Consider the following 20,437-nt stretch of genomic DNA (forward strand, 5'->3'; position numbering starts at 1 on the left):
CAAACAGACAATGGCCTGCGTCACATTCAACATTACATTTATCACAGAATCCTACCAGAGTTTTGGAGTCAGAGACCCCACATTTAAATAAAAGACCACTGTCAAGCCAGTTGAAAACATGGGTGGTCTGCACTGCACACTGTGATTGTTAGCCATAGGAAAACAACTATAAGATTTGAAATTAACTTTAAATTTTGCTGCTAACATATTGGAGAAAATAATATATTTGTGAATGCGTTCCATATAAAAAGTCTCTATAAATAATAAAGTATTTGCTACAGAAATATGGAGCACTTTTAAAAATAGTGGGGGTTTTTTGCATCGTTTATATTGAGAGGCAAGAAATGCTGTTAAAATGAGCGAAATAATTTTAAAAAACATCTTTGACATAAATATTAATTGCAATGTAAGAAAATAAGACATAAATAAATAAATACCTACAAAAAAGTTAAGGAGTAATACTTTGAATTCAAATGGCAATTAAAGCACAATTTCTTCTTCTCACGGGGCCACATAAACACAAGGGCCACATGTGGACCCCTAACTGACCTTTGGCCACGTCTACTTTCAAAGAACCATGAAAAAAAATTACTGACGAACCATGACCCGAAATACTGTCGACATCAGAGGACCTGGCTAGCTAGGGTGACCCTACACGCTAAACACTGAGGAGCCAAACTCAACCACAGGAGGCTGGATAGTCTCCATTTTACTTCATTTTCACCACCAACTCAGCCTCATAACATGCTCCATCCTCCTTCCATATTAATTGTCGGTATTTGTTAGTCTCAATAAGCACTGTAATTGATCTGCTTTTAAATTTCAGATTATATATTAATATTCAGCCAACAATAGCTATTCAAAGCTCTTGCGGGCCATACAAAAGTACTAGGTGGACCATTTTAGGTCCCCAAGCCTGGAGTTTGACACCAGTTCTGACTATTCAATATCAGTTCATCTGAGCTGGGGTCCAGGGGCCAGACGAGCATCCATACACTCACTCACATCGGCGGTCAATTTGGAGTCACCTTAGTTTTTGGACAGTGGGAGGAAACTGGAGAAAGCCTCACAAAGAGGACGTACATTCCGTGACGTGCTTCAAGCAGGAGTTGACTTAAGTAATTTAAAATAAATATCATTAATCAAAAGTTACATCCAGCATCATTTTTTTCTCGGGTTGTGGGAGGAAACTTGAGCACCTCCAGTAGATGTACTTCCTGTAAGCCACACTGAACCCCACCGCAGTGCAGCCTGGTTTATTTGACAGCCTTTGTTGAGACGCCGTCGGCACATTTATGGACGTTTGATGCAAATTGAGAAGCTGTGATTTCCATATCAAGCAGACTGCATCTGCTTTGACTGTATTTGCATGATGAGGCGGCGAGAACTCTGACCTTTCTTCTGGTGCAACAAACGTGAAACAGCGCAGTTTTCTGAAAAATAATTTATTTCCAGAATAAAATAAATGATATGTCGCGATACAAAAAGTGTAAGAAAAGGGGACGAACTGTAACTGCTGGAGACCATGTGATCTCGAACTGAAATACATTTGTCTGACCTTGAAGACACACAGACACGTGTCTGGGACTAGCCCCGGTAATGCTGCACGCTAGTCTCACTGCAAACAATCCTCCCAAACCCAAACATTGACATGAATTTTTTACCCAAATCTTCTCATCTAATAAAACATTCTGGGCCTTACGACACCGATATATTACTCCAAATCTTTTTTATTGGACTGTCAAAACACAAAAATATACCTCTGCTCAAACGATATCTTTTTCCCTTGTTAAGACAAAACAGGCTGAAAAACAAAGACTAGAAAAGACAGATATGAACCGCAGCTAACAGACTTGGGTCTAGTCTAAGCATCGTCTAGGATCCGGCGACACCAACTCAACAGAACAAAACCACAATCCTGTTTTCCTTAAAGCTTCTAATAGGCCACTAAAGTAACCAAGCCGGGTGGGTTCTCGTCGTGTTGCTTCAGCGCTCATTGTATTTTGAGGCAACATTGAAATAAATAAAGGAGAACCACGCCGACTTTTCAATGTTCAGAGAGAGACAGAACACACAGTGCACTGACTGACAGGTCATCTCACACGACAGACCTAAAAAAATCAAAATAAAAATATGGCAACTATAGTAACGCCTCCATCTAGACCTCAACGTTTTGGTCTCCTACTGACTCGAGGAGCCCACTGACTACGATGGACCCTTTGAGAAAAGTCTTGTCTCTGTCCTATAAAACAGACTCCATGTTTTCGCAAAACTCGTGGTCCTCTAGGTTATAAATAAACTTGGTTCTGCCGGCGAGCTTGGGCCCGTCCGTCAGTGAGGGGAAGAACTCAGTCTGTGTCATCTGACCCTCCTGGCTTTTGATGTACTTCTGGTAGTTCCGGCGTAAACAGTACCACGTGGTGGTGTAGAGGAGAAAGGCCACACCCTTCAGGATGATGGCCAGGCTCACGTAGAGGTGGCGGTACTTCACGTTGTCGTAGAGCAGGCAGGCGCCTTTATCGCCGCAGTCCGAACTCCAGAAAAGGCAAGTGGAATCGATGCCCGCGCCGAAGATCAGTGGCGGCGGGATGAAGCCTGGGGGGGGAGAGTTCAGTGGCCTCAAGTGGTGAGTCAAATAAAACATCTTTGGAAGTCAAATCACTTTGCTAGATAACAGTTATAATCTCCGAATGCTGGGAGCATTCACGGTGCCATCTAGTGGTGGCAGACCATCACAAAAAAAAACAAAAAATGCAAAATACAAAACAAAAATATATAGTATAGTACATGTCTATACCTCGGTTTTCGAACGTCCAGGACTTTGAACAAATCGGAGTTCGAACAAAAGTTTTGAGATTTTTTTGGCTTCGGATTTCGAACGACAATCCAGAACTCGAACGCCCCCGGAAAAAGCCGGAAAAAACATAGCGTGCGCGGACTGATCAGCTGACCCACGACGCGCTTTGTTATTGTTTGTTTTGTTATTGTATAACGCAGCCTCTGTATGCAGACGTGTCCCGTTAGCTATATTTACTGACTGTTTTTTCTTCATACTGAGGTGACTTTGTCACAGCCAAACTGCACAGAAGCACACATTCAGAGCTGGACACGCACCAGGCACCTCTTCACTTCTGGAGAGACGTCACTCACTCGGCAACCCCTCCCACATGCAGCGGCCACACACATAGAGGAACAGCGCACCTGCAGCAGACACTCCACATTCACTCCTACAAAAGCCTAATATAATGGGAAAAATCGATCGACATTTCGAACAAATCGCTTCTCGAACGGCCACCTGGAACGGATTGTGGTCGAGAACCGAGGTACCACTGTACATATTCCATTCCAAGTCATTGAATGTGAACATGGAGACTCACCTAAGAGTCGCAGCAGCAGGAACAAAACTCCGAGGGCGTAGGATTTCAGCTCCGGGCTCACAGTCCTGAGGCAGTAACACACATGTTTACACTCTAGCATCCATCAACAAAGTCACTGGCCGGCTCCACCTCCAACCCACCTGATCAGGATGATGACGGAGGGGGTCTGGGCCATGGCGCCCACCAGGCTGCAGGCGCAGATCACACACAGGAAGATGAGGAAAGCCTCCTGGCAGCCTGGAGTGGGGCACTTTCCCGGGTCAGCCTTGGCGGACTCCATGTCCGGTGATATGCAGCTGCACCCAGTCAGATTCTGCAGAGGCAGAGCAGCTCTCATGATTATGAAGTACTGTGTCTTGCTTCAATGCAACATGTGTTCTGGTCCAGATGGATGGAGTGCATCTCCACTCTGGCTCAGGAACATCTAGAGATGCCTCGCTTTGTGTGGATAATCCAGAAAATAGACAAATGTCCCACAGAGGGCAGTGTTTCCCACACATTTAAATAGGCGGCGGTGAACATGAGACTGACCTGGATGATGCCTGTCGAGGTCTGGACGCTGTTGGAGCGAGTGCAGCCGGCGAAGCAGGCCGACAGGTAGGTGACCCCGTTGGAGCCACAGACCGGGCTGATGGAGGAGGTGGAGCAGTTGCAGTGGCTGATGCACTTGGCTTCTGGTACCTCACCCACACGCAGTGTGCTGGGCAGAGACATGGAGGAGACTCAGCACCGACCACACACACACACACAAAAAAAGACTCTCTCAGGCTGCACAGCAAATCTTTGGAGGTCACACTCCTCCACACATATTTGCACATTCCAATGAGGTCACTTCTATTTTCAGTTGCCAAACTGCTCTGCCAAATATCTGCTCAACATTTCAAATCCATCACTCAGACTGAAGGTGACACACACCACACACACACACACACACAAGGACATTTGGAAGTCAGGCAGAATCTGGAAGTGCTGCTGCTGATGTTGCATTTGTTGAAGTGGTCCTCTCATCATGGGCTTTCTGAACATGTGATGAGCTGCCTACAGGACTGGGGTCAGATTGCTACCTTCTGAAACCCCTGTATATGTCCTGTCAACTCTCAATAATGACACACACACTACTGGTTACAGGAGCGTAGGAGGGGTAAAACAGCAGGTGGTATCAGAGGTGGGATGGACACCTGAACAGGGCCCGGAATGTTGCCTTATAACCTGACAGGCTGCTCCTCTTCTCATCAACTACATGTCCAGAGTCTGGGGTTCCAGGTGCGCTGTTAGCTAATAGCTCCAGTCTTTGATAATAGAAACTATATTAGCACTGGTTTCCCATGTGGTGAGCTCTAGCTAGCTTTCACTTGCTTGGCTTTCATACAGGTACAACCACACAGCTGATCGTGTTAGTCATTTTATCTGCGCAGTTTTTTGTCTTAACAGTTCTGCTGCCTTTCATGTCTTAATTCTATGTATTTATTATTTTCAATGTTTGTGTTATCCTAATTTTACAGTCTGCACAGCACTAAGAGACGATCTTGTGTTGTTGTTTTTCAAGTGCTTTATAAATAAATATGGTAAAACACCTGGCAAAAACGGTCGGCTTCTCCAGTCTGATCTCAGTTCCGAGCAGAAATCAATCTAAATCCTCTCCAAAAACAGCAGGATGACACTTGTAGGGATATTAAAAGACTCATAATGCAAACGTATTTCAATTCAGAAAATAAACCCAGCGAGTTTCAGATATCTATTGAAGCGTTTCATTTTGTGCAGTTGACCTGGATGAAAAGTGGGTCAGCACCTCTCCCTGCTTCACCATCAACCACTCATATCAATACATTTATTTTAGCGTGTCGCTTTTTGGCGAACGCAGAACGGCTACTGTAAAAGCGGAAGAGGTCACCAAGGGAGTGGAAATTTTTCAGTCTTCCATGACGGTTATTGACAAGTAATGACTTTCCAAATGCCAGTATATATGTCAGACCGCTCGGATTATGAGTAAAATAATTCCATCAGAACTGTAATAACACCAATGTGTCTACTTAGGATGCAAAAGTTTTCAATAAAATATTAATATTTCTTGCACTTGCACTGCATTTTTTGTACAATAGGTGTCAGCAGAGAGCACTTATGGATGTGACTCTGTGTAGAGGTCTCTAACCTGTTTGCATATGGGACGGTGACTCCAGCGACTGGACCCGTATCACAACCCAGGAAGAGGAAGGAGACGTAGCAGGCGGTGGAGATCAGGTTGACCAGCATGGCCATGCGGATGGCCCCCAGTGCCGACAGGTTCAGCTTCTTCACCAGCAAGCCTCCCATGAAGATGCCCAGGCAGGCGCAGGGAATGGCCGTCATGCCTGAAAGGCAGGTTTGATGGTGAGTCCCGGGTGCGGAGTCGCACTCGGTCTGGGAGACGAACCTAAGAGCTGGTTGGCTGAGGTGGTGGTCAGGTTGAACTGCTGCTCCAGGTACTTCCCCAGGAATGCCGCGAATCCGGCCACCACGGCGATCTCCATGCAGGCCGCCAGGATGATGCAGGTGAACACCGGGTTGGAGAGAAGGTGCTTGGTCACTTTGGGGATCACTGAGGGAGGAAAGAGGATACAACCACAATCATGACAAGCAGTTCTAATCTAATATACACAGTTAATTCACTAACTGCATTGCAAGGTGCTCATAAAATACATTGTTATATTTATCTCTAATTCCATTTCGTTTCCGTTTCTTATCCTTTGCATGAGACAATAAAGACGTCAATATGATTTATATTTCAGTGTATTTTTTTTTTCAATTCGTATGTCTGGCTGAATAACTCACTTATTTTACTTATCTAAAATATTCCAGCTGACAGCTAGTTAAAGTGTATTCCTCCTAAATATGCATCTTGTCTTGTCAAAAAACTTGGCAGATAAATAAATAAAGAAAATAAACATCCTACAATATATTTTGCTTTGAATGACAGCTACATTTCAAAAGATAATGGTGAGGAGAATAACAAAACACTTGTGAATCTATTTTCTATCTGAGGGACGCTGACGCGCACCTCTCAGTTGTTCACAGCAGGTGGCGCTGTTGAGAGGCTCATGGCTGAGCAGGGCGCCGTTGCTGGGTTTGGTCGACTCTGAGTCCGGGCTGAGAGCATTGGGAGGCAGCATGACCTGCTCGCTCTCGGGCCCCTCCTCTCTCTCCTTCAGGGGCAGCGACTGAGGGAACCCAAACATGAAGAGAGCCGAGCAGAAGAGTAAGGCACCGCACAGGAGGAAGCCGGCCCACCAGGCCCCGATCCACCGCGGGTCGTCCGGGGTGATGGCCAGTTTACCTGAGGAGCGAGGAGAGTGTTGGTCCACCAGACTGTTTATTCTCTTTTTTTGATGTTAAACTGATGAGTAAATTCAACTCAGATTTACTTCAGTACTACGACTTGTGCTAGTACTCTAAACAGCAAAAGTAAGAAAAAATTACTTAAATGAACTTAATAATCCAATAATAAAGCAAAAATGGCAAAGATAAAAAGTGAATAATCCGCTCACTGGTGTCAATGAAGATGGCATCCACGTAGAACTTGGTGCAGAGGGAGCCCAGGATGAAGCCACAGGCCGGGCCAAACACCAGCGTGGAAAACAGAATCCCTGCAAGAACAATGAGTCACAATCCTTAACTTCACATCGTACAATTCCACATTTTAGAAGGTCACATGAAAATAGCAGGACTTATAGAGCAGCAGCTAAATGCTAACACTCGAAAGACGTACAACGCGTTTACAGAATCAAAGTTTAAATAACTTATAAATAAATATAAATTCTTAACTCTGTGTTGCAACTATGCATGGTCAACACTGACTGGGGTCACTAAGCTAAGACGCTCATCATGTGTTAGTTTTTTGAACAACTATTGCAAAAATAAAGAGATCTTTTTAAAAACAACTGAACTGAGTTAGTTCACATGGCTACAACTACAATTAAAATTTGCTAAACTCCAGCAAACTCAACAAAACATACTTGTTAAATATTAATTCCATGAATTAGAAATGGACAAATAAATAACATGAGCTTTTGATTATGACTTTATGAACATGTCACACAAGAAGAACACTTGGAAGAACAGTAAACAGACAAAGAACACAGGGCTATTTGAGTTAATGCAATCGAAAGACACTGTATTTCACAAATTTTATGTTGTGATTTATTTGTTTTTACAGTGTAAATAAACCATAACATTTTTGTCCACATATTGTTGATGTTTAAGATGGGAAGCACGGATGGGATATTAAAAATAACATTGACTGTGGCTAGCTAAACATCAGCCAGCTCAAGAGATGCAGGACAGTGTGACTTGTGAGCTCCACACCGAGACTGGAGGCACCATCTCCGACCCCCCACACAGGAAGGAAATCATCTACAGGTCCGTATAAACAAGACCTCACACACGTTATTCCACACATAAAGAAAATGGCAAACAGATCCAGTGTCTGCCGGAGACCTAAGTTGGAGGGTGTCACACTACAGATGTGACGGAAGAGTCGCAGGTCGCAACCACTTCCTTTTCGAGACGGTGACCTAATAGCAGGCGACTTCCTGCGATTGCACTTACAATCGATCCGTTTAGTGGCCACAGAAGGTGTCATGTGACTGAACCTGCCTGTGGTGTGTGGTGTGTGTAGCTTCAACACAACTGTCTTAGACTCAGAATTCAGAGTCAGAGGATGGAGTGTGTGCTGACCTCTGGTGGTTGCAATGAGAACGACAATTCTTCAGTTTAAAAGGATCACCAAACTTAAAAAAAAAAAAAATCATAAAATTGTTTTCTCAAATCAGTAAATCAGTAAAGTTTTAAAACTTAATTATTTCAAAAATAACATTTTAATTCTGCAGTAACCTGGTTTCAAAATCTTTTTTTCCAAATTCAATTTCCTTCTTTAAAAAACATAAGCTCAGAATGGAAATGGTTTACATTAGATTTATCCCACAGTGGGGATAAAAAAAGTCAATACAAGCAGGCTGGTATCTTCAGGGTAAAGACCAGAACATTCTTTTCCTCTCCAGAATGTAGAAGGACATGAGCCTGAACACATCGTAGAAAGCAATTTATAATTGTGATTCAAACACTATCTCATGAAAATGAAACAGCAGTAGGTGTAGGTGCACAGACTTCCATCAGATGGCACTAAACACGGCTAAAACACCATCCATCCATCCAGATAATTCTCATTCTTTTTGAGGCCAATGGCCCGATCCTTGCGCAGTGTGGTTTTCCAGCCAGTGCTGCTCACACAGTTGTCAACTCTCGTGTCAGATAGTTGCCTCACCAGAAGACACAACTCAAACATCTAATATTTGTTGCTTGCGTCGCTCGAACATGTGTTCCACATTGAAATTATTATTTGCAGACTTCATCATTCCCAAACATTTACTGACAACTTGGCTTGTAAGTTCAGTTGCTGCGCAGGTACTTGCTTTTCTAGAACCAGCTCCTGCAGCTGGGATTACTAGGGATGCAACATCTGGTCCGGGTTGCCACAACAAGTCCTCCACCTTAAATGATCCTGGACACCTGCAATAGCGCCATCTATTTTCGTTCCTCACATCCGTGAGCCTCACCACTTTCCTCTTCTCCAATCTGCAACATTTTAGGTCCAAAGCGGTCTCTCCTCTCCGAGACCAGAAATAAGTTATTTACCATGGAAAACAACTACTGAAACAGGAAGTAGCTTTTTTCTTTAGTTAGCAAGACATGTGACGTGAGCTAGCTTCACGCTTATAAACACGCTTGAGCTGTAATCTCTTTAACAACATGTCGACAATGGCCGTTTTATTCAGCATAATTTGACGTCCCCGCTTCAAACAGGCAGTTCTGGGGGGTATAAAACGCTTTATTTCATCTGTGTAAAGTCATCGGCGTGACCACGGTGTGAGTAATGTTTTTAATTTTGTTGTTCCCAACGGCCTCAAAAATCCAGATAAGCAAAGAACACGCTGGTTTCTTCCTGCAGCCGTTCGACCGAGTCCTTTAGCATCCTGTGAATTGAACTCCCGGGGGAGCATGTCCGATGTAATTCAATAACAAGGTCCTGCCCCGCTGTTTGTGTCTCCGTCTAATTTGTTTAGGGACCGAAAGAGAAGCCAGCGTCCCTTCTCCCAGACGGAAAGTGACAAACAGAAGCAGCTACTGAAGTCCGGCGAAGCACGTTTGCAGAACAAAACTGCTCTTCCTGTATGGCTTCCTGTGGTTTCGGTGAAACCAGAGAACCTTGGCGTCAAGCTATTCATTCTCACACTTCCTGGCCACAGCATTTACATGTGAGTGTGCCTCTCAGAACAAGTGCTTCCCCCCATTTGTTCTGCTCGTATAGTTCATTCACCTCCCCTGCAGCCTGAGTGAAGCTAGCTAGGTATCGGACACCGTATTTAACAGCATAGACAGGACTACTTTTATATTTAGTGCTGGGCAATATCACTAACAAGATATCACATTACGTACATCGCTGACTATTTTGGATTTTTCAAAATTGTTTTCTTCAATGAAAACATAGGGAATTGGTTTAAACGGTTTGACATGAAATGAACAATGCAAACTCAATTTTGAAATTATTGTAACAAGTGCAGTGTTGGACCTGGTTAGCATGGTGGCTAATGCTACAAAAAGACTGAGCAGTCTTCAGTCATGGTTCGGACTAGTTGAATGAATGTACTCTCAAAGACAGTAACGGACAGGTGCGTCCAAAAAGCCAGCGAGTTTGTGTTTAATCGAGAAATAGACTGTTGGTTGATAATCAAGAACGCCAAGAAAAAAAGTGTTTTTAAGTCCCTTTGTCCTTGAGCTGCATGAGCAGTGGACTTGGCAGGAGGTTATGGGGCTTCTAGCATGAGTGGTGGGTGTGTTTATTGTCTGGGAACTAGTCATTATGATTTAATGTCAGGCCATTGATAATTACAAGACTGGCTGTATGTGTCCTGCAGCTTTAAGTTGGAAATGTGCGATATATATTTAGGTTAAAAAATACTCCCTGAGAACTCAATCATTCTGTCTTTTATCAAGGTTCCAATTGTCTCCCGTGACCATCCTACCTGTGACACCGTCACTCACAGAGAGCCAAGAAAAAGAACACATACTTCAGGGGTAGGGCAAATAACCTTCATTCCTGCCCACATTATACACTGCTGTTCTTTTTCAGGGCCTTCAAGTTGAACTGGACTATAGAAAAAATGACATTTTGTCACTAAAATGTCAGAAAACAAGGGAGAAATAGGAAAAAATATTTATACACTTAATAATTGATTAAGTATTATTTCATTTTTTAAATAAATTTTATTATTTATTGGACATTTTATCAGGTGTAAATAAATAACATTTTAGAAGAAAGAGGTGTTTTTCTTGAACACAGAACTATGGGTCAAAATGTAATTATGATACTGACATTGGGGCACATTTATTACCACATATTCTTTCAATTTTTTCAATAATTAATAATAAGTTATGCTAATTATGCCCCATGGCTTGTTTGGCAAAAACAGACTCAAAAAATGATGAAAACGGAAGAAAGGGACCTTAAAGACAAAGCAAAAAATATAAAAATTAAAATAGCCATGAATGACGAAAAAAGAAGAACTTTCTGTAGTTTGCTCTGGCCTCTTGAGGGCAGCATAAATAAAAGGACATGTCCTGCACTCACGGGACCATCCGGCTTTACAAAGAGTGGCCTTCAACTCCCATCACCACATACTCCTCCAGTCTGTCAGTGTTCTTGACTTGATTTAGGACTAAGTGGCGTCTCTTTCTTGGACCTCTCAAACAAGGACGGAGCCAGAATTGAACTTGAAAATAAAAGGCAACTGACATACCAGAACAATAGCATATAATGTTCCAGAAATACACTTTGTTAAAAGACATCTTCGAATTTGAGTGTTTCCAGTACATGCATAAATAAACACTGCACTTGACATGAACATGACAAAACCAAAAGAATAAGCCACTGTCGTCTATTGTGTTTCTCTTATAAAAAACAGGTTTCATTGACAGGCATTGAAGTGCGTTCTTTAGGGATTCGACAGCTTCATAAACAGAACCATTGGGAGATTTAAAGGAAAGTATCGTGGCGTCGTGCCACCATTGTCCTGGGTTCATTTCCTGCTCCGACTGTACAAAAGCAAAACCTTGTCCCTCCATTAATCCTGCTCAAGTGGACCACATAATCCCCGCAGATCAGGGCGAGCAGAGCGACACGGGAGACCAAACAACAGCTTGTGCCACTTTCTCAAGGGGCCAGACTGAAACTGAGAACACGTTGAGTGATTACTGGAGATAGAGATGAGCGCCTTGTTGCCCTTGTTTTTCACTTGACAACATCGTAGTTGCAGCACGACGCAGCATCTCTTTTCCTGAACAGCATGGGCACCATCCGTTTACACGGATGGTGCCCATGCTGTTTAGGAAAAGAGATGCTGATCAATAGATCTTCATTCAGGACTCACTGATACGGAGAGATTAATCTGAAAAGCACCAGTACTACTCATGCAGAAGTCCCATAATGCACTACAACAGTTGCAACTCTTCAAGCAGCTTGAAGCACACCACCAAAAACACAATCAAAATATAGTTGTAGATAAGAAACACTGCACGAAAACACAACAGTGGAGGTTTTATTTGTTTCTCTGACATTAAAAAAAAAAGCTGTTATGTCACCTCTTTTCTGCAAAGTGTGTGCTGCTCCTGCACCTCTTATTATTGCTCCTTTTTATATCTGCACTCACTGTCTTCCGACAAAACATGATGCTTTTAAATGAGGGGAAAACAAAATAAAACACAACTCGCATTTCAAAAGTAATCATTTCATCATTTTCTACCGCTCATTTCACCTTATTCAAGGCTGACTTCATCAGAAACGTAGGTTTTCGAAAAGCAAAATGAGAGCACGAGGTCGACTCATTTCACACACCGACACTGGATCAAGGAAGCACTCCAGATAAATTGGAAACCAGCCTTCAAAAGATGAGCCCAACAAGAGATGAAATGACTTTTTATCAGCTCAGTGAATCTCGAAATGTCTCTCTGTCACACTTCATCTCCACCCAATCGTGAGCAACATGGCGACTAGCAGCCTCTTGTCTGCGAGGACGCGATAATCCTGCAGCTCAGAGCCGAATCTATAGCTGTTATGTAAACTCAGCTGCTGACACGTCGGTGGGATTAATAACAAACAGGTAGAAGTCATGCGAGTCGCCGGAGAGGTGAAGTCTATTTTGATGCGGCACCCAGCAGATTAATGTCGAGCAAATCTTCAGTGATCCATAAGTAAGTGCTAACAGCATTAGACGGCAGCTTTGGGCCCAGGAAGTCAGGGCTTCAGCGAACTGAGTGGCTTTTAGTATCGACGTCAGCATCATTTATAATTGGAAACATCATAGTAGAAGGAGGAAACACTGAGTGCTGGCATCAGACAGAGACAATATTCAGTCATGTTTTACGATTATCATTCGACAGCATGGGTGAAGTGAGTGCTTTGACTTTGAAAATAAAAAAAGCATTTTCTAATAATAAAATTGTGTATAATTAGTGTTTTATTACTGTTTCTAAATTATATGCTTTAAAATTGTATATTAAATGTGATGTTTGTTATTATTACATCTTTTGCAGGGTTCTTTTCTTACGACTGTTTTTTCCCTCATAATATTTTAAACAAAATTTATTATTTATTGTTGATATTTGTTTTTTCTTATTTATTTATATATTTTTAAATTATTATTTTGTTGCTTTTAACTTAACTGCATATTTAAGGTATCTTGTTTTTTACATAATATGTTTCCCAATTTTCAGGTTTGTTTTTGGGATCCTTTACTATATCATATTTAAGAATATTTTAAAGATTATTTCAGATATGTAGCTATAATATGTTTATATAATGGACGTGTGAATTTGTTATTGCAATTATTACAGTTCCATTTCCTCAGTTTAATTTTCAACTGAATATGATGTGAACTTTTTTAATTTAATATATGTAATTTCAAATTTTCTTCCATGATAACTCTTTTGACGATAACTTTTTATCACTTGATTTATTTTTTTTGTGAACCATTTTCTCAGTATCTCCACAAGCATCGTACATGTTTTTCATGATTTTTTTTCTTGCAATATTTGACACAGTAATGAATTTCAGAAGAATTTAAATTGTTTCAGTATTTCAGTTTTGTAATGCAACTACAGTTTAATGCAAGTGTCAATGCATAATCTCGTCTCTTCAGTTATAATACAGTTTCTTGCTTGGTGGACTAAAAGCAAATCTGTCCCGGCTTTATGGCCCTTAGTATGTCAAGTGGCCACGTTTCATTTTACTGCCCAAACTTGTTCTACAACAACACGTCTGTGGGACTGCGAGCTGCTAAGACTACTGCACCCAATGAGCCCAAACAGTATCTCAAGAGAAACAGTGTGAGTCAAAAACGATTGCAGGGTGACATCATCATCTGGCGGGAGAATAATCCACGCTAAAGCGGAGATGGATGTTGGTCAGCTGTCTCCTATAGTAACCCTGCTGATTCTACAGCAGCATGACCTCAATAACGTGCCAAAGCTGTAAGTAGGCTCTCCACTCTCAGTTAAATGCCATTACATCAGGATCATCCCGCGAGCGACTGATCATCCAAAATCCTAACGTCAATAAAGTCGGGTTCGCTGGATCACAACCTTCCAGCATCAAACACGCTCAGAAACATTTGCCACAGAGGGCGACCGAGGAAGCTGTGTAACCGCGGCCGATCCTTTGACCCAGAACCAGCCCTGGCTAAGCCCCTGAGAGGTCGCAGCCTTCACTGCAGGGCAAGTGTCACGCTTAAGCGGAGGTTTGACTGCGTCACCACGGCCCACCTATCATCACAGACACCTGAGGAACGTCTAGACAGAAGATAATGGCGGTTTCTAAAGCAGCGGGACGGTGGCTAATGCTGCCCTGCGATGGAGCCAAGTGAAGTTTACGGTCCTGCTCAAGGAGAGTGGGTTGTTTGGCTCCAACTACCACAGCGTTGAACTGAAGCAGAGGCTGTAAAAATGCACATACTCTGATACTTCAGCCAAAATGTGCTGAGGTAAATATTGGCCAAATAAATTGATGTAATGGCTTTAAGTGTGTGCATGTTCAGGATCAATTCGGGAAAAAAAAGAAAATGGATTTAAGGGGCAGAAACAGATGGTTAAGGCATCCAAATACCAAATGTGCAGTAATTACAATGTAATAACCATACATTCACCCTTTAAATACCAGGTCATAATTCTCTTTAAATGCTAAAATTACAGTTGACTAGCATGTGTGTATGACTACTGCCTAAAGAGACGGCGGGTATAAGTCCGTACATTCTTTACTAGAGCAGCAAAGAAGTCGGGTGACCTCAGTCTTATTCCATAATTCAGTGACAAGCGAGATGTCGCGTCTGATGTGTCTTCAGATGACAATACAGACGGAGAGTCTCTTAAACATAATGCAGGACACCAGGGACCGGAGAGAGGGTTGACAGAGCGAGCAAGTCTCCCCACCCTGCCGGAGAACAACTGTCCCGCCCTGGACATTAATGATGTTTTAAGCTAAAAATAAGTTGGAGTGACGCTGTCAAATGGAACTTTTGAGAGTGTTTCTGTGGGATCCAAGTCTGACGCTGCTTGGTTCAAGTACATTCAACAGAAGACAATTGAAACTCACCCTGCAAAGTATTTTATATAAAATCTGAGCAAAAATGTACATTGTTAAGTAGAGAATTTCGATTTTTTTGAAGGTACTACACAATGTCACAAGATTCAAGATTCATCAGCCATTTTTTAATTTTTTTATGGGGGGGGGTTGTATTTTGCATTTGCATTTTAAAAGGTAAGAAAAGTGAGAAAGAATTGCGCATGAATTGCAGTGGTAGAATCCATATGTACAAAGAGAATGAACAATAGCCACATAAATAATCTGTGATTACCCAAGAATTATAATGATATATCAAGCATTAGCGGAATAAATGTGCTTTTACAGAGCACAAACACGAAGTGCAACTGAAAATAAACAATTTACAGAAGACAGGAATGTAGCTGGTAAATCCGCAAACATGGACTTGGCTAATAATGCAACAGTTATAAAAGGTGGGTTTGGGACTATGGTGAGCCAGGATTTATTTTTACTGCCTCCCAGCCTGTGCTCATCCAAACGGCACCAACTGACCTGTTTGTATTCGCCCCACACACCTGTCAGACAGGGAGCGAGTCATGTATGTCAACGGCCCGTCAATGACTGCCAGATTCAGACTGCAGCATTGTTTTGGGTCATGTTTCTGAGCAACCTCGGGAATACAGATGAGACCTGCAAAACTAGGTTTGAAATTTACTTGCGGCGCCACCAAATAGAGATATCGCCAACGATCAATGTAGTTAAGTCGTGGCAGGCAAAAAAGGTAAAAATTGTGACCATGACTAAAATGTGTTTTCCAGTAGCACATTTCCACCCATAGATATTTTCATCCAATGAAATTGTCCTCATTAATGTCATACCGTTCGCACAACCCATAGAACCTGAGCCAGTTCTAGCTTATGCTACAGCAGAGGTGGGCAGTTAAATTTCATAAAGGGCCACATCATAAACTGCGACTGTTGTGAGGAGCCATCATGCCAAAAGAAAGGCGGCGAAGACTACAAAACGTGACGTGTTGTATGTGTTGTATTAAAAGTTGAGCTAGCACTGGTTACAACGGAAACAGGATTAAAAAAATGACAGAAAATGACAACTTATCAGTTGTAGAGTTTTAGTGAGGGCCGCAAAAACAAAGGCAGAGGGCCACATATGGCCCCCCGGCCGCACAGATGATACCTCCAAAATGCAACCATTAGCTCTTTGTTTCATTGGCAACACTTCCTAAAATAATGTGCTGAAATTTGTAACATTTCAAGTGAGAAAAACGTAGTGTAGAGGTGTATCATTATCTGCGGACGTCACGTTCCTGCGGTGCTCTTACATCACGACCCATTGCACGTCACGTTGTTTGACTTGGGCGTCCTGCAATCTCGTACTTTCTCCGAGTAGGTCAATTCCATTACGCTGCTTAAGTGCGACCTGCAGAAGTCTAATCTTTGAGTCCAATTAACCCTGTGGCATCACACTGCCTCTCTTCCAGGAAGAAGGTAAAAAGCCCTCATTAGCCTAAATGACTCCAGAATTAGCCAACGCTAACAACCTCCATTTGTTTCCATTTTATGTTGCGGGGATTTAGCCTCAATTAACGAAGCCATCCCAATTGTAGCCGCACACAAACAAGGACACGCGCGTCGCCTTTTTGATTCACGGCTTGGGTGACTCACTGCTGCTTTGTCTTGTCTCTTCTAAGAGAGAGTAATACCAGCGGGTGATACAATAATAATGATGGTCCTTTCAGTGCCATGAGATTACATAAACGGTCCGGGCACGTTTTCAAGTGGCGAGGCGTTGGGAGTCAGGGAGAGAGGGAGGACAGGCGGGAGAGACGGCGGGTTGGAGTCACTGGAGGAAACTGCCGCGCTCTACACTGATCTTTTGTAATCTTTCCTCTCATGTTCTGACACGCGGCCATTCACTCTTGTCTGTAATTGGGAAGCTGTGTGGCAGGAAGAAGTCCCGCAGGAGAGGAGGGCACGGGGCCGGAGCTCTCTGCAGAGGAGCCACATCTGCTCTATTGAGGAGCTGCAGTGGCGAGTGGTTTGGGACTGAGCGACGGCAGCTGCTATCGGCATCTGCAGCAGGTGGCTCGGCCTAATTATCACGATTGAGATGCCTGGTAATTAACCCCTTCCCCTTCTTCCTCCAGAAATATGTGAGAAGCTGACGCGCCAGCTGAGATGGTGCAACATCTCAATGGTTGAAAAAGTGGAAAATTTAACCCAGAATCCATGACGGCATCCTGGAGGCTCCAGCTACTGACCATCGGTTGACATATCCGACAATAAGATGACACACAACTATGCAAAATAACTCACCAGGAAGTTGTCGAGAAAGTGCCCTTACAAGATCCCTGGTGCACCTGAACTCTGTCTCAAAGACCTTGAATTCATCATCTTTCTCACTCACGAGCAAGACACCAAGATACCGCAAAGTGATGCTCAGCGTAGAGCCAAATGGACGTCTTGGTTCGACAGGGGCCAAAGAACAACATCATCCACAATACAGGGTTATAACCAAAACTAAAAACCCATATTCCATCTTAATGGAAATTTGGATCTGACTCAGACAATGCCGCAAATAGTCCTAGTTAACAGGTGTAGTACTCGTGAAGCACCTTCCAAGTATACCCCTGAACACTTCAAGGATTCCAGCCAGTTTTTTTTCTTGTACCTCCAACAAAAACAGACAAACCCTGTGACTTGCTCATGATAATTTGCTCGATAATTCTCGTCCAATATTTAGTTTAATATTTGTAATATTCTAATATTTGGAGCACAACCTTGAGACAACAACTCACATTTGCCCTGTGATCTCCAAATGGGTGTTTACCTTTGCTGAGAAAACCAAATTATTGCCTTCATTTGCTCAATAAAGTACATATTTGTACGATTGTTATGGAAATTCTAAAAAACAGAAAACAAGGACAGTATTAACGTGCAAACTCACATTCAAACAAACAAACATTCATTGTGACATCTTCACAAGATGACCTGAATATGACCTCAGCTTTTACAGAGGTCACAGCTTCATCGATCCATTGCTTTGGTCTGACTACTCTGTGCAGTGTGGTCACTGTTCTTCTAGTTCTGATGGTGACAATTGCCGGCCAAGATTGGACTATCAACTCCAACGTTAGCACACGTTGCTAGTAGCTGCTAACCTAACTTATGCTACCCAATGCCAGCCACGACGGGATCCTCGCGGGGCAACTCTCATTATCATTACCAATTCTCAGACACAGACAAATTCAATCGATCCTCTATTGAGGAAAGGTTTTGTGCGATATAGTTCATATTACGCCTCACAAGAGGTGACAAGCTGATGTATAGTAAAAGGCCTTTCCCCTTTACCTTGATATTATATTACAATCAACTTTCTTTTCCCATTATTTTTCTAAAAAATCTCTTACACAGTTGCTATAAATTACCACCACGAAGCAACACTCGCTCATGAGCTCCTCCAGTAAATGCTTGTTTTCAATCAGCTGAGTAAAAGGCAAACGCTCCCTACGAAAAAAAGTCAATTATAATCGCAACACCTATTGATCAGAGTCCATTTAATTAGGCACTGCCATCCCTCACTCTCCGCCATAACTGATAGGGGGATTAAGTGCCGAACATGCATCGGAGTAATCCGAGGAGCTCACGGAGCAACCACTTACACGCCGCTCAATCAATGAGGCCTGGGATTTGCGAAAAAAAAAGCTACCAGCGCAGCATGATTCGATATTTTCTAGAGCAAAGTCCACGGGCGAAAGCTTAAATTCTGAAAAGTGAGTGGCTTTGTGGATGCAGGGATCAAAGCTGGGAGTGCCGACGGTAGCACGAGTGATGAAGTTATCGCATCGATTTCCACGTTTGCTTTTTGCTTATGTGTGCGTTTCTACTCATCACTGTCGATTCGGAAGGAGACCTTTATTTATTCAAGCTTTTCTCAGCTTGCTCTTTGGAGGGCACAAGATACCAGCCAACAGTCTATTGAAGCTACGCTCACGCTGTCATATCCTATTCGTAGTTTACGTTCAGTCTCAGACACACTTTTGAAACTCACACACTGTTGAAGACGTGAGCTCATTTGGAACAGATGTTTCGCTTGGAGCACTTTGGATAATTGCTGCTGCTGCTCACCGACATTCTTGCTGGAGGCTGCGCTAGCTAATAAGTCATTAAAGTTTAAAATTAACCACACCTGACTGGTTGCTGTTTAAATGATGGAATTCCAGCTATGTCTTTCAGGGTAATGTTTCGGGAACTAACTAGACTGACTTTTAAAAAACATTAAATTAGATATTGATCACTAGATAAAGTACGTAAAGTAGTCAAATCTGTCAAATACTGACAGCAACCAAACAAAATTATCGAGCTCATTTGCATTGCCTTGGGTTACCCATTCATTTTCTGTTGCTTATCCAGGGGCAACAGTCTCACCCGGGAAGCCCAGACACACGACGGCCAGCAGGGAGATATAATCTCCCCAGAATGTGGCGGGTCTGACCAATGGCATCCTCCCGAGTGGACGCGCCCGAAACACCTCCCTAGGGAGAGACATCCTTACCAGATGCCTTCACCACTTCATCTGACTCATCTCAATGCAGTTGTTCTACTGTACAGTCAGCCTCTTGCTAGATGTCTGCACCCCTGACCTAAACCCTCGGGCTGAGTCCATACATCCCGCCACTTATATCCATGAGGTCCTTTCAGTCAGTACCCAAGGTGAGAGTTGGAACGTAGACCGAATCAAGAGCTGTGCCTTCTTCCCAGCAGCAACCAGCAGAGTGTACCTATCACTGTTGACACTGACTCGATATGTTTGGGAATTTCTCGCATACTCGCATTCTCGAATACTTGAATTTCCCCATTTCGGGTAAAGACTAACATGGGTCACCACCTCAGGTCCTAAGGTTGTCGGTAGTATTTGGCCATCGTCAGAGACTAGTTGAGGAATCAACGGTATGTTCGGAGGCCCACTGGTGCCCCGCCCTGGGATTGAAGACTGCAACTGAGCACCTGTAGGCCAAGCTTTCAGCAATAGGGCCCGGCTGGGCAATGCCTGAATAGGTGGACTTGGTGCCTGTGAGAGGAGCTGTAGCTATCGGTGTGAGGTGCTGGCCAGAGGTAGAGGTCATGGTGGTCTGATCCCAGGTCACGGAAGAATCAAATAAAGGTTCAAATTACATCATGACCTGTGTGACAAGGACCTATTGTGGAGTAATATGTGATTTCCACACATGAAATGCACTTGGATTACAGTGATAGTTGGTTAGCTCACTGGTTAGCAACAAGGACTCCGGAGAAAAGTCAGTGGTGCCACATGCTGAGCTATTACTAAGTTGCTTTGGATGAGCATTTCTGCTACATGTATGGGTCGTCCACACGAGGAGTCCCTGTCACTTAAATCCATATAAGACTGGAACGTGTGG

At 43.0% G+C, this 20,437-nt stretch overlaps 1 protein-coding gene across 1 annotated transcript in view; it reads right to left on the reverse strand.

Moving 5' to 3' along the window:
- Window positions 1-1,712: 1,712 nt before the first annotated feature.
- slco3a1a (solute carrier organic anion transporter family member 3A1a) overlaps window positions 1,713-20,437 on the reverse strand; it is a 36,762-nt gene continuing 18,037 nt past the window's right edge. Inside the window, exons 3-10 of the mRNA XM_053885235.1 lie at window positions 6,899-6,997; window positions 6,412-6,687; window positions 5,788-5,952; window positions 5,527-5,725; window positions 3,909-4,077; window positions 3,518-3,690; window positions 3,378-3,442; window positions 1,713-2,595 (exon numbers count right to left, since the gene is read on the reverse strand). Coding sequence (XP_053741210.1) covers window positions 2,243-2,595; window positions 3,378-3,442; window positions 3,518-3,690; window positions 3,909-4,077; window positions 5,527-5,725; window positions 5,788-5,952; window positions 6,412-6,687; window positions 6,899-6,997 — 1,499 coding nt within the window. The 3' untranslated portion in view covers window positions 1,713-2,242. The remainder of the gene's footprint in view (window positions 2,596-3,377; window positions 3,443-3,517; window positions 3,691-3,908; window positions 4,078-5,526; window positions 5,726-5,787; window positions 5,953-6,411; window positions 6,688-6,898; window positions 6,998-20,437) is intronic.

This window comes from Synchiropus splendidus, chromosome 14, assembly GCF_027744825.2.
Source record: "Synchiropus splendidus isolate RoL2022-P1 chromosome 14, RoL_Sspl_1.0, whole genome shotgun sequence".
NCBI lineage: Eukaryota > Metazoa > Chordata > Actinopteri > Syngnathiformes > Callionymidae > Synchiropus > Synchiropus splendidus.